This window comes from Orcinus orca, chromosome 16 (assembly GCF_937001465.1).
Source record: "Orcinus orca chromosome 16, mOrcOrc1.1, whole genome shotgun sequence".
NCBI lineage: Eukaryota > Metazoa > Chordata > Mammalia > Artiodactyla > Delphinidae > Orcinus > Orcinus orca.
Genome location: NC_064574.1, coordinates 17,975,453 through 17,990,647, shown reverse-complemented (window position 1 = coordinate 17,990,647; position 15,195 = coordinate 17,975,453). Strand labels below are relative to the sequence as shown.

General features: G+C 47.1%; 1 protein-coding gene across 12 annotated transcripts in view; it reads right to left on the bottom strand.

The window, feature by feature from the left end:
* PTPRT (protein tyrosine phosphatase receptor type T) overlaps nucleotides 1-15,195 on the bottom strand; it is a 1,087,126-nt gene that overhangs the window by 668,551 nt on the left and 403,380 nt on the right. For all 12 annotated transcript variants that reach the window (XM_049698694.1, XM_049698695.1, XM_012534093.3 and 9 more), the window contains exon 5: nucleotides 9,000-9,115. In XM_049698694.1, coding sequence (XP_049554651.1) covers nucleotides 9,000-9,115 — 116 coding nt within the window. The remainder of the gene's footprint in view (nucleotides 1-8,999; nucleotides 9,116-15,195) is intronic.

The window sequence follows — 15,195 nt, the reverse complement described above, 5'->3', positions numbered from 1 at the left end:
ACAAACCACCTGGGGAATCTTGTTAAAAATGCAGACTCCGATTCCCTGAGTCTGTGGGGGGACCTGACATCCTTCATTTCCAGCTAGCTCCCAAGTCTTGTCGCTGATGCCGGTCCATGAACCATAGCAAGAGGAGCAAAACCTTAACATGACTTTGCTGAGGGATGGAGTTAGGATGTGGACCCAGGTGATGTGACTCCAGACACTGAGGCCTTAATCACATTGCCAAGCTGCCAGCCAGTGCACGACGGCGCACAGTTACCCTGTGACTCTGTGTGAGGCGGGTAGAGTGTGCAGTGTTCCAGAAACTCACTCTGCTTGTTCAAAGAACATCAAACGCCATCTTGCAGGAAATGACTGCTCCACAGAAAACAGTTTGGGAACTGATGTGATCGATGCCTAGCTTTCTAGAAACCTCAGCGGTCTCGAAGTCAGAAGTATCTATGTAAGGAGGGGCAGAGCATCTTCCTGCATTCCTGGCTAGCAGACTTTCTGAATATATTATGAAGGGGTGTCATATCCAATGTGCTATTAGGCTTGGGTGAGGTTTTCTTACCCCAGCTCCATCCGTCTAAAGCAGCGGCTCTCAAACCTTAGCATGCATAACGCTCACCTCCAGAGTGACTCAGTAGGTCAGGGGTGAGGCTAGATAATCTGCATTTCTGACAAGTTCCAGAGTGACACTGATGCTGCTGGCCTTGTCCTCTGTCTCCAAGATCTGAAGGCTAATGTCACCTTAAGTCCCTCACTGGAAAGAACGGGGCCAAATAATATCACGAAACACATGGATGGACACATTCCTTAAATCCAGGCCACTCCCTGAGGCTGAGCAATTGGTCACCGCACCAAAGGTGCCCAGCCATGGGCCAAGGGTGTGGCACCCAAGTCCAGCCCCTGTTCTGCTGGCAAAGCAGGAGTCCTGACCACAGGCTGACCGAACCCACTTGGAGGAAGGCTACCTATTTTCTTTGCCCAAAGGCTCTGTCTGCCTGCCAGGCTATATGCCTTGGAGCTGCATGTGCCCACAGGGCGAACCTTTTTCCAATTCATCCACCCAGGGGGGCACATGTGTTCTAAGCTGAACAACGGCATTTTATAGCCTTATCGGTGGTCCTGCTTAATCCCATTTTATACCCATGTCTCTCTCATTCATCATGGTAACAGTTCCCTTTGAAACCTCTCTTTTTTTCCTTCTTTTTCATCTGCTTATCTCTCTCTTTTAAAACAACTCAAATTCCACCTTCCCTTAGCTTGTTTTACGTTATGTGGAACAAGCCGGCTTGGTTTGAGAGCACACACTCTTTACAGGAGTAGGGACTGCAAATGCCCACACTTTAATATTTCTGACCCTGGCATGTGTGCATCCTTCCACCACCCAGGCAAAAACCTCTCTATCTTCAGGAACTATCTAGAAAGGAAGACGAGAGAAGCACCTGAGGCCATGGAAAAGCTGCTGTTTTAGTATTACCTGATTGACTATCAAGTTATCTATAATAGCCTCACCATTTTGCAATTCCCCATCCTCTCTGCGCCTGTGTCAGGACATTATTCCCTTCACAAAGAGATAAGACACAGCCTGCAAAAATGGCTGTCATTATTTCCGGACATGCCGGAGTGCATGCCGACTTGCAACTGATTTATAATCTGCAGAAGTGGAAACATTACTGTCTTTAATAAAAGGAAACTGTGTGCAACTGACATTATGACTGTTTTACAGGAGATATTCTAACACATGGTGGGTACTAGAAACCTCCCGTGTGCTGATTTGAGCTCCTAGCGCAAGTGCGCGTGCGCGCGCGCGCACACACACACACACACACACACACGTAAAATGAGGCCACCGTTTCCAGTTGAAAATTATTCTAATTGCTCCAGAAATCTCCTGGCTAGAAAATATTTCCGTGAACTTCCCACAATTCATTCGAAATATTCTTTTCATTTCTAGTCATACTGCGCCAATGGCATGACATTTGGAAACTTGCTAAAAGCTGGCCCATTGATTCTCTTAAGACCATATTTGCACCTCTTTGGCAATCTCTAAAGAAGAGCTTTTGATTATTCTTTATTAAAAGTTGAAAGAAATAGAAGTGGACATAAATCATTTTTGATTCGCTACGCTAAAGACCTCCGAAGGGCCCACTGCGCGCATGGCTGACTGCCCATTTACGGTTGATTTCTGGGTTCAGAGTTCCTGCAGCGTCAGGAGGGTCCTGGCATAAGCCCTACAGGGGGCCGTCAGCCCTGAGCAAAGAGGATGAGCAGGTGGTGAAGGGCCTGCACACATGCCATCGCCCTGTGCAGCCTGGTGGCCCTTTGACTATTTCCAGCTCACCTCTCTGAACTCTGCTCACGGGCCACTTCTTCCGCGGGTACGTCTCTGAGACTCATAATTCCTCCCCACTCTCCCTACTCCCTACCTCCTCAGCAGACCCCTTTCCCCCCTGGAGCCTGGCCACACGTGTGATAAAACATGTAACTCTGTGATTAGTTGCTAAATGTCTGTCTCTGCTGCCGAAAGGTAAGTTCCATGAGGGCAAGAAGCAGGGCTGCCTTGCGCACCACGCTTTCTCCCAGCTCCCATGCGCTGGGGCGGGAATGAGCTGGATCAGTCCTGAAGCACATAAATGGGGGATGAGCTGAGGGAAGACAGGGAGAAAAAATATCAGAAAGTAAAGGAGGAAAGAATACGTGTGTGAGGGGACAGCTCCAGGTCAGAGTTGCCTACGGTCCTCAGAGAGGAGGTGCACAGGATGGAGCAGGATGAGGTCCATGCATCAGCTTCAGACGAACCTGAGGGAACCCAACCCTGTGCAAATCCAAAGCCCAGCTAGATTTCCCTCCCCTGGGTCGCCCTACAGGGGCTGTGTTTTAATCTGGGGTCCCTACAGGTGAAAAGAAGGAAAGACAGAGCATGTAGCAATGGTGCCACGACTCTGTAAATACACTAAAACCCACTAAATGGTAGACTTATTGAACTTTATGGTTTGTAAATTATATCTCAAAGGTAATAATAAAAGATTGGGGTATCCTAGGCGTGGGGCTCCCCAGCTATGACACAGACCTGCTGTGTGTAAACCCCACCTGGATCCACCCTCACATCATCTTCACAGGACTTGGGGGCACAAGGGAAACTGTTGCAGACATGAAGCTCGTGGTGCCTGCGGGGTAATGAGTAACAAAGTCCTTTGTCTCTGACCCAAGAGTCTCGTGTCTCCTGCCAGCATCCATGCAACCATGCAACGGGCAGCCTAACCCCTTTGCTTGCAAATAAGGCAAACTCTCAGACCCTTCATAGTTGCTGACAGGTGTGCCATGGAACCAAGAGGGCAGGAAGGTTTTCAAGGAGGGAGCGGTCAGCAGCATCAAATGCTGAAAGAAGAGCCAACTATAAGGAATAATAATAATAATGAAGGAGGATGGGGGGGAGGGGGAGGAGTACCACCGCCACCACGCTGCCCCCTGGCTTTAGCCACAAGGAGAGCACTGGTGACATTCACAAGAGCCACTCTGGGAAGAGGCAGGAGTTAAAGAAAGGCACATTGCAAGTGTAGACATCACATTTACGCAATGTGGCCAAGAAGGGGAAAAGAGCTGTAAGAAGGCGACTAGAAGGCAGAAATTTGAAGAAAAGCCCAAGGGTGTTGGAATTTGGTTTGTAGATTTGAGAGACTCAAATCTCTTTTGTGTGTGTGTGTGTGTGTGTGTGTGGTACGAGGGCCTCTCACTGTTGTGGCCTCTCCCGTTGCGGAGCACAGGCTCCGGACGCGCAGGCCCAGCGGCCATGGCTCACGGGCCCAGCCGCTCCGCGGCATGTGGGATCCTCCTGGACCGGGGCACGAACCCGCGTCCCCTGCATCGGCAGGCGGACCCTCAACCACTGCGCCACCAGGGAAGCCCTCAAATCTCTTTAAGTACCTAGTACAGTGAAAATCAGAGGTGGGTAATTTTGTGATAAATACATGAATTTTTTTTTTAATAGGAAGCCATCTGTATGGAAGGAAAGGCTGGAGTGGAGATACAGGTGGGCAGGACTATGAGGTGAGCATGGAAGGATGAGCCCACCCAGGACGTAGACACAGACCTGCATTCAAATCCTCCCTCTACTGCTCACGACCTGGGTAACTCTGACTCATGTACCCTTAAGGTTCAGTCTCCTCATCTATAAAGCAGGGCTACAAATAGCATCTACCTGAAAGACTGGTTGTGAGAATTAAATACATCATACGTGTAACCACTCAATACATGCCAGCTGTGTTGAGTATCGGCGTGAATTTCTCCTTAGTATGTAGTTGTAGGGGCCCCACTGGGTTTTCAGCAGAAGCCCCGCATGGAAGGGACACCTGGTAGAGATGCAGGCAGCGGGGGGAGCTGCTTCCAGGGCGCTCACAGCCCTGCGAGCCAGCAGTAGCCCTGCGGGGAGCGGGAAAACAGGTTTACCGGAAGACTCTGCCGCAGCGGACCAACACGTCTGCTTATCTCATCAGCCGTGGTATGGCCGCTGCTGTGCCGATGGCTTCCCAGGGCAGGAGCTGCCAGGTTCGGGTGTGTTCCCTGTAACAACGCCCGTGATTTGTCTAAACACATATGCTGCCCTACCGAGATCTGTGCAGAGGCTTTGGACACATGGCCTCATTGCTGAGACTCTTCGAACGCTATTCATTGTACAGACTTCCAACGGAGTGAATCCTTTGTAGGGAGACCTAGAAGTCAGCCTTGGGGTGGGGCTGACAGGGCCTGCCCCGGAGCCCCTGAGGAGTGCATGGATCCCGCAGCAATCTTCCATAAAGACCAGGTGACACACAAAAATATTTCTAAACCTCCACCTTAATGAACAGTATCTCTTGGTGGCAATGAGGTGGGGCAGTCTGAGGGTAACTCTACCCGTATTCTCAACAGGGGCCAATGCTGCCGCTTCTGTCGGAATACCTACCCCTAATTCTATGCCCTGTGAAGGCTCCTACCATCCTTAGAACATTCTGTGCCTGGGAAAAAGTGGTCACTTTTCTCCTTTTAACAGCATTTTTTCTGTTAATATTAGTTACCTATATTCATTTTAGCATATTTGGATGAAACAGAAAAGAGTAAAGATAAAAAAAAGCATACATAATCTACCATCGCAATCAATTATTAAGTGTCTTGATATGTTTTATAGTGTTATATGTGTATGTTTATAGAGGTATGTATATATTTGTGTAAATATGTGTGTATACATATGGTTGGGTTTTGATATAAAATTAATATATTGGGCATATCATTTTATAACTTGCTATTTTCACTTAAATATATACTGTGAAAATTAAATAGACTTCTATAACCTGATATTTAATGGCCCCATTTACTTAATCAGTCCCCTCTTGCTGGGCATTTAGGTCGTTTTCAGTTTTTCATCCTGTTGAACACACTTGCATATACATTTTTTCCCTGTCTCTGGTTATTTTCTTAGGTGTATTCCCAAAAGTAAAGTTACTTGCCGGAAGAATATGTACATTTAAAAGTGTTAGCTAGCTACTGACAAATTACCTTCCAGAAAAGATGTACCATGTACATTTTCACAGTGCTACGCCGATGATTTGTCACTACAGTTCCACCTACTTGTACCCTGAATATTGCTCTTTTTTTTTTTTCCTTTTTCCAAAAGGGCTCCCCAGACTGTAGGCTGCTTTTCTTACTAGTTATTCCAGTCAGGATGCACACCAACTACTCGCTTGAACAAAATGCTTGAAGAATCACAAGTCTGGATTCCTCAGGGCAACACATCACATAAGGAATCAGCAAGTTACGAATGAGGCCCTTCCACCGGAGGCCACGGCACTACATGCTTCACCTCAAGAAGAAATCATCCCAGAACAAGATGAGCTTGTTTATAACTTTTACTGGCCTTTATCCGCCTTTTCCCTAAAAGACTACAATTGTTCTAGGCTTAGGTATACACATTTCTGCATAGGTCCTGTCTGTTGATTTTTATGCAAAACTTGCACTATAATTCCATGACAGCTGGCACTAGCAGACAGAGTCTTCTAGAGAGCACATTAAGTCTTCAGGAGGGTGCAAAACAGGGGTACGGGTAGTCTTCCTTTTTAACTTATTAATTTATGACCTGAAAGCACTTAAGGACAAGCAGGCTGTAGATCCCTGCTCTATAAAAAGAAGGTAAGCATTCTCTACCACAGGCAACAGGGATTTATCCCCAACTACGCGTCCACCAACTTTTCCCTAACCACTGCCAGGGAGAGGGGCCACTGACATACTATTCTGAGAATAAAGTCACCGCCTTTATTTCCCTGACCTAAAACTGCTGGATAAAAAAGTTTCCACATTTGGTGACTTAGGGAATAGTCAGCTTATCTTGGAAGCGACAGCAAGAAATAGCATTGTTGAAAGGCACACCTGCTCTAGGTGTCCTGGGGACTCTTGGCCACAATGTGTCTGTTTCACTGACTTTGGAAATTCTCAGGCTGAGGCGCCACAGCCTGTTACATGGAACACAACTTTGGCAAGTCTGCAGGCAGTTCCTCTAGGCGCTGGAATAAATCCAAAGCAATATCTCATGAGAAATCCGCCGCTGCCTTAGCCCGTCCATCTCAGATCAGGGCTGCAATTGTCTCTTGGGTGGCAGGTATCATGACTGGCGTCTCATATCTTACAGAAAGATGCTGACCTACTTCCAACTACACTGTTGAATATAAGCCTGGACTTAACTGGCCAAGCGGGCATTTTCCCAGAGAGCATAGCGTAAGCCATCTACCTCCCAATGTTTCCTGAAATATACATGAGGGAGATAACATTTCTGGTGGTTTCCTTGAAGAAATATAGTTATTGAATCTATTCACTCTCCAGATACATGTGAGGTATCCCAGGATGGCGATGGTAGAGAGCTGGGGACCTCTGCCATATCACACTGCCTACCCCACCCCCTCCCCCCCACCCACCCCCGCCGCCAACTTGCTTTTACCCAGAGCATCACCATGGGAAACAAGCCTATGAAACTCACTTGTGTGCCCTCAGTAAGACTGTGGTGGAAAATGCTGTCCCTGCCTCACAGACTGTTTCCTTTACGAGGACTCCTGGGAACAATTCCTGCCTGGCCTCTGTGTGAACGACAGAATTTTCTGGAGCCACTGGTTTGTGTTCATCTCAGGGACATCACTGTGAACTGTGTATCTGACAAGCTTCCCTTATTCTGTCTGTGGCCATGGTGCTGTGGGCTCTGCCTCTGACCCACCAGGAAGCAGCAGAGGTACAGAAATGCAGTTTTTAGCACATGACCAGCTCCGACGTGTTATTTTCCTCCTATTTTGTGTTGCCTCACTTAATTTATGCTATCCTGTCATGCTGTATGTCCCACTGTAAGCCATCTGAAAAACGTTCTGGAAATAAGATTTGGTTTACACTGAAAAGTAGATAAATAAATAAGATGTGGAAGAGTTCTAAACCATGTGTTTCTATTTCCTTCAAAACTTCAATTACATTCTGCTTTAACATCCTTCCACTGACAGACTCAAGGTTTAGAGTACGCAACTCAGAACTGTAGCAATAACGTTCATAAGCTCATTGGAAAACCCAAATAAAGATGCTGAATGTACTGTGACTGTCTCTTCTCATTCTTGTGACCCGACTGAGGCAACGCCATTGACATGACAAAGCTTCTTGGGATCCTGATGCACTTTAATACTAATTATAATGAATAAATAGCATTACGTAATACTTGAGTGACATGTGGAAGTTCCTGTGCTCGCTTGTGGTCTGCAGGCAGACCCGGGAAGCGGCAGGAGCAGGTGTTATTATTTACTGCTATCTTCATTCTACTGCTGTGCTAGGAAGCAAGAAAAGAAGCTCCTAGATGTGCTCTCTCGGCCCAGGGACTTTCCAACTGCAGGAAATGGGCTCAAATGCAAGAAGAGAAGTGATACTATGAACTCCCATCAAAGTGTGCTGGGCGTGGGTTAAGGACCAACATCCAAACTCTGTGAGTCAGAAGAGATGATAGAGAACTTTAAGTATATGAAGTTGGAGGTAACAGGAGTCAGCTTCTTTCAAGCAATATTCCTGATTCCTTGAACTGGAGGTGATGTCTCTCTAGAGCTGTGCTCTCCAGTAAGACTCTCTGCAATGTCAGAAACGTTCTCTATCTGCATTTGTCCAACATGGTAGCCACAAGATACATGTGGCTATTGTGCATTTGAAATGTGGCTAGCGCAACTGGGCATCTGAGTGCTGAACTGTATTTATTTTAACTAATTTAAATAGTCATACTAAGTTTAACAATGTTACAGGGTACAGGATCAACATAGGAAAGTTGATTGTATTTCTGTATACTAGTAATAAAAAATCAGAAATTGAGGGGTTTTCTTTCAATGTATTTTAGAGTAGCATCAAAAATAGGAGATACTTAGAGATAAGACTGACTAAAGATATACAAGACCTGAACAATGAAAGTTATAAAACCCTGCTGAGTGGAATTACTACAGAGCTTAATAAGTAAAGAAATACACCACGTTCACGAGGAGAAAACTCATTATTGTTAAGCTGTCAGTTTTCCCCAAAGGGATCTATAGATTCAACGCAATCAACCCCCATCAAAATCCAACAGGCCTTTTTTTTTTTTTTGTATTAGAAATTGACAAAAAAAGCCATATGGAAACGCAAATGGACCCAGAACCTAAAATATCCAGTTTGCCTTAGTCCTGGGACTCTGGGCTTAAAGGACAAAGTTTGTTGGAAAGAAGTTTGGAAAGCTCAGAGTTGCAAATTCTAGTTCTGGCACTTTTATGTTTCTGACCTCAGTTTCTCCATCTGTAAAATGGGGACTACTGATGCCTACATAACAGAATTAGAGTTAAGATTTAACAAGATCATGGAGGCAGAGTATCATCCAAGGAGCAGAGGGACATAAAAAATACCCCTTCCCCTTCCCCCACCAAGCCCTTTATCACAGCACACACTTTCTTCCCTTCCCAAGGGGTGGGCAGGTATGAGCAGGAGGCCCCTCCCATCCTTACCTGGAGCCAAAGTTTGTCATGCTGAGACCACTTTCCACCAGCAATGCACTGAAAGGTGGCATTCTGCCCCACGTTCACCTCGACATTTTGGAGCCGCAGAAAATGAGGTGCTTTTCCTAAGGGAGAAGCCAAAAAGTATATGAGGACAGAATTCAACAGCCTGACCATGGCCCTGTCGGCGGGTGGGAGCTCAGGATGGGCACTGGGCAGGGGGGAATTTGTGCTTAGGAGATGGTCTGGCTCGGTGAAAAGCTACCGTTGATTGATCACTTCCTATGATCCAGTTACTGTTCTAAGACATTTACATGCATCATCTCACTTAAACCTCACAAAACCCCACAAGGTGGGCAGTAACTCCATTTCACCAATCAGAAAATTAATGCTCTGAAGGGTTACACAGTTTGTCATGGTCAGACAGCCAGAAACTGGGGAAGGCAAGACACGAATCCATGTCTCTGAGAGCCTCAAAATCCATATTATTGCCATGTCTGCAAAAGGAAGTTGGAGGGGTGGGGGTGGGGGTCACCCCAGAAGATATCTCCCTGTAGACCTGGGTGAGCAGAAAGAAGAAAACTGAAGTGAAGCACCTCTGGGCCTGAGACTTGCACACCTGGCCTTGGTGATGATGCGGATCATGAAGGGGGCAAAGAGGGGAGGACGGAGAACAGGTGGAGGAGAACACTAGCAGTGAGCACTGAGTGAATGAAGGTTACGTGATTGGTGTCACGGCAGTGTCTACACATAGTAACTCACTTAACCCAGTGCAGTTGGTGGTGGTAATATCTCTATTTTACAGTGAGTGACGCAAGGCACCGAGAATTCAAGACACGTTCAGAGTCTGCGCTCTTCACTCTAAGCTATGATATCCAGGGATGGGATGCAGGTGGGACATTTACGCCGGGGACCTGGCGTAACAGGAGAAAGGACTTTCAAATGAAACTCATGGTGTCCGTGGGTAATCAGTTTTAGAATTAAACATATGTTTTATGTTGGGTAACTTGGGTCCATCTCCTTTCTTGTTTGTGGAGAGAGGTCCTTGCCTAGGTGAGCTCTCCAAAGACGAGTGGATTGATAATCTATGTCTAGAAGAATGCGTTTCTTCATCAAGGTACAAAAGTGCCAACGATCCCTATCACATCAACCAAATCAGTGATGAACCAGGCGTCAAATACCCCTGGGATGCGATCAAACCGACAGCTGTTAAGAGGATCAGGAGGTTCAACAAGGGCCTTTGGCCATCTTTTCAGAGGGAGTCAAATATCCAGACAGACAAGTAATAATAATAACATCATTTATTGAAAGTTCCTCCAATGCCAGGCACTGTGAAAAATGCTTTACATGTTTTATTGAAGTTAACTTCATAATATTCCCTAAAGCAGACACTAGTATTATTTCTCTTTTAGAGAAGCAGAAACCAAGGCTCACCAAGTTTAATTTGTCCAACACTACACAGCATTAATGACAGGAACAGAATTCAGTCCAGGTCCATTTTAGCCCCAAACTCAGCATTTAACCAGCACATTCTCTTGCCTCATGGACAACGGGGAGGTCAACGGTGTCGCCTGGAGCCCAGGGTCCAAAGAAAGGGCTCACGGGCAAGGCTGTGCTGACCCTCCAGACGCTTGTCATTGCTCTGGAATATTTTACCACAAGAGATTCCTTTCCTTGGCATTCGTCCCCACGGCCTTCGCACTTTGAACTGTCTGCTCTACCAAACTGTGTCACCACCTGCAATGCTCAGCAAAAGCCCAGGACCTTGGCACGATCAGGCAGACTCGCTGTGCAAACACATACAGCTTCTGCTCAGGTTTTTAAACAAAGTGACAACAGCTCAGAGTCCCCCTCAGGCCACCTCCAGGGCCCCACGACTAGATGGCGTCAAGAGTCCAAGGCCCAGGGAGGTCCTCTCATGGTGGGCTTCTCAGAGTTGAAGATTCGTGCATCTAGTCGACCTGACAAATGTCATGCTGCTTTTTTATTTTTTTACTGTTTTTTCGTTTTTTTACTGTGAGGCACCATACAAGGAGTCCAGGACAGCCAATGCTCAGAAAGTCCGAACTCCTCCACCCAGTTCAGCACAAACTTTTTAATTTACTTTTATTTTTGCTGCGTTGGGTCTTTGTTTCTGTGCGAGGGCTTTCTGTAGTTGTGGCAAGCGGGGGCCACCCTTCATCGCGGTGCGCGGGCCTCTCACTGTCGCGGCCTCTCTTGTTGCGGAGCACAGGCTCCAGACGCGCAGGCTCAGTAGTTGTGGCTCACGGGCCTAGTTGCTCCGCGGCATGGGGGATTCTCCCAGACCAGGGCTCAAACCCGTGTCCCCTGCATTAGCAGGCAGACTCTCAACCGCTGCGCCACCAGGGAAGCCCCATGCTGCTTTGATTGTCTGAAATTTTTTCCTTTTTGCTCTCCTGTATAATTCTGTAAAGTTATTTTTGGAACTAGCAGTTCAAGTCCATTTTTAAGTGGGAACAGAGTAAACCTTGTAAGCCCCTTTATGCTACCTGTTTGAAGCGGGAAGGAACATCTACTCCCTGGTAAGGAGGGGCTACAGAATCTTAGTTCCAACGTTGGGAGGCTCTGTGTTGGGTTTTTACAAAAGGATACCTCCCCTCACCCTTGGGGACCCTGGGCAAATGGTTCGACCTGTGGGACTTGTGCAACTAGAAATGAATTGTCTCTGGATCAATGTCCCCCGCTTGCTTCTCTCTTTTTTTTTTTTTTTTTTTGACCACACCACGCGCAGCTTGTGAGGTCTTAGTTCTCCAAGCGGGGATTGAACCCAGGCCCTCGGCAGTGAGAGCAGGGAGCCCTAACCACTGGACCACCAGGGAATTCCCTTTCCGGCTTGCTTCTGACGCCTTTCTAGCAGACCTCTTGCCTTGATTCTTTCATCTGCAATCCCTCTTCCTCCCTCCCTTCTAGGTACAGTGGTAGAGAATTCAGAGGTTTAATGGCCCCTGGTGTTAATTATTCTGGTGAAACACTGAGGGTTTACAGAGAGCAGAGATGTTGAAAGCACGCACCTTCAGGAGCCAGACAGTTATGTAAAGGAACAAAGTGGTTCAGCTGTAAAACAAACAAAAACAAAACTGCCACCTCCTTGCCCCCTTATTCATTTCCCCACCTTTCATAGAGACTTGGGTCAAGTAAAGATTTCTCTGTATCAGAAAAGCAACATCACAAGCACACTAATAACTGGTATCTGACACCAGCCTCAGCAATGAGGAGGCAATAAGGAGTGGTGGGGACTTAGGGGAACTGGATAAAGACCCCATGCCCCATACGCAGGGGGCAGCTAGCAGTTCCCTAAATCCAGCAGACAGAGGCCATGCGACAGTGTTGTGCTCAGGGTAGCCAATCATCCGATTTCTCAAGGCAAGTAAGAAATCCAGCCTTAGGTGAAAGCCCTCATTCTAAAATCTTGACTGAATTTATTAAGACACTATGTAGACTTAACAAAACACGACTGCAGGCATGCTCTTCTAGTTGGCTGTCTCCGTTACATAGCTCTCATGGAACAATTTCCACTGGCCAGTCTTGCCTGGTCTGAACCCATAAAACCAGGGATGTCCCCACCCCTCTAGGCGTCATGCTGTTGTATCATGTGCACACTAGCCCTAGATCGCGGTCCTCAACACGGTGACCCTTCCGGACCACCGCCCTCCTGCTTAGCACCCTCTCCACATGCCCTTACTCTTTGAGCCCTGGCTTCATCTCCAGCTCATGACAGATCTCTTTCTCTCTCTCTGGGGGACCCTCCTTATGTTGGGGACCTGTTTGGTACACTTCTCTGAGCTGGCCTCCCCAATCCTCCTCCCATCCGCCCACCCCCACCCCAGTCCACTCCCAGCTGCGATTTGCACCCAGCATCTACAGCTCCAGGAATGCAATCATCCCACCTGCTTCAACTCACCAAACTTCGGCCAAGCACAGACGACCTTGGGGCCCAGACCAGCCACCAGCTCGGGGTTTTAAGCATCCCACACTCACTCCCCGCTGAGACCCAGCGCCCCCAAAATGGGACCCTGCGGAATGGGGTTAACAGAAAATTGGCTGTGCGTTTGGGGCAAAAAGCCTTGATGTTGGTGACATTTACACTCCTGCAGATGTCAGTACAGCATCTGAAGACGTATTATTGTGCCCTTTATCTCGCTCTTTAAACCTGACAGTGCTCAGTAGGAAGCCACACAATTGCGGAGAAAGTGCACTACATACATCATAAACGTGCTGCAGACCGTGGGCTCGGTGACATGGCCCCACAAGGTTGTGATGGGAAAAAAAAGAAGTTTAAACAATTCTAAAAGTCAACCTAGGAGCTAGAAACTTTGAAACTGAGTGGAAAATCGTGCTGACATTTATCGTCCACAGTTATAACCGTAGTGGCCCTGCTAATGGCTGACACGGAGACACGGCAGCAGAGGGTAACTATGGCTAAAATATTTGCAGAGTAACACAAAAATGTTAAATGGGCCATAAAATATAGATGAGAGGTCTCAGTTTGTAGGAGAAAATAATTTCCGTTGAGTATCACACTTATCTTCCGGTCACTGTTTTAGAAGCTGACAGGCAACTGTTTAAAGTCATAACTTCAGCTCAAATCGATCGAGAATACAATAGCAAATCATGCACTAAGCCCCCTGGAACTCTTGGAATACTAGTGGAATCGCTTATTGATAAACTCTGACCATACCGTAATTTTTAAAAAATGTTTTAGGGAACTGGAGTGGAGAGTTACAAGCCTGAGGACCTAAAGAGGAGGCATTCTTTTAATAGTGTGAAGTTTTTAACAAGCTATGAGTGAAGTCATAAACGCATTAAGGCTGGGGTTGGGGGAAAAGCACTGTCAGGCCAAAGGACAGTTCAGAAGCTACTAGCAGGCTGCGTGACTCGCGATCCCATGAGCCTCCAGGACCCATGCATTGTGGGAACCATGAAAGGTCACACACACCTCCTCCCCAGAATCACACCACCCAGGTGATGAAGCCAGAAACCTAGCAGGGCACCATTTCTGATGCCTCTGGCTCCTACTCTAATCCCATCACTTAGGACCAGTGGGCTCTACCTCCTAAATTCATCTCTAATCTGTCCACTACCTCTCTCCATCTCTAAGCTCTATGTTTCTTCATAGTCTGTTTACCATCTGTGATGGGTTGAACTGTATCCCCCCAAAATTCACAGGTTGCAATCAACAGCTCAGATTGTGACTGTATTTGATGACTGAGACTTTAAAGAGGTGATTATGTTAAAATGAGGCTGTTAGGGCAGGCTCTAACCCAATCTGACTGATGTCCTTATAAGAAAATTTGGACACACAAAGACCATGTGAGGACAAAGTGAGAAGGGGGCCGTCTGCAAACAAAGGAGGGAGCCCACGGACAAAACCAAACCTGCCACCTTCATCTTGGACTTGGGGCCTCCAGGACTGTGAGAAAATAAAATCCTGCTTAAGCCACCCAGTCTGTGTATTTTGTTATGGCAGCCTTAGCTGACTGATATACCGTCTGTTATAGACCAGATCATTACCTGATTGTTTTATTTTCAGTCTCTTTCACATCACTGGAAGCCCATGAGGGCAAAGAATGAATCTGTCCTTACTCACTTCCATGAACCCAGACTAGCGTCTGGCATGGAGCATATATGCTCAGTAAACACGTCAGATGGTGAATCAATGTCTCTCTACTACCTGGTCCAGGATATCATCATCTCTTACATGACTCTAGAACTTTCTTTGTCATAGTTCTCCTGACTTCTTCTCTATTCTCCCTTCAACCCCTCTTCCACATAACAGCCAAAGTAATCTTTTAACAATTAAATGAGATCATATCAATCCCCAGCATAAACCCCTCCAGTGGTGCCTCCCTACACTTAGATTAAAATCTAACCAGTCATGGGGCTTCCCTGGTGGCACAGTGGTTGAGAATCCGCCTGCCAATGCATGGGACACGGGTTCGAGCCCTGGTCCGGGAAGATCCCACATGCCGCGGAGCAACTACGCCCGTGCGCCACAACTACTGAGCCTGTGCTCTAGAGTCCGCAAGCCACAACTACTGAGTCCGTGTGCCACAACTACTGAAGCCCACGCACCTAGAGCCCATGCTCCATGACAAGAGAAGCCACCGCAATGAGAAGCCCGTGCACCGCAACAAAGAGTAGACCCTGCTCGCCACAACTAGAGAAAGCCCGCACACAGCAACGA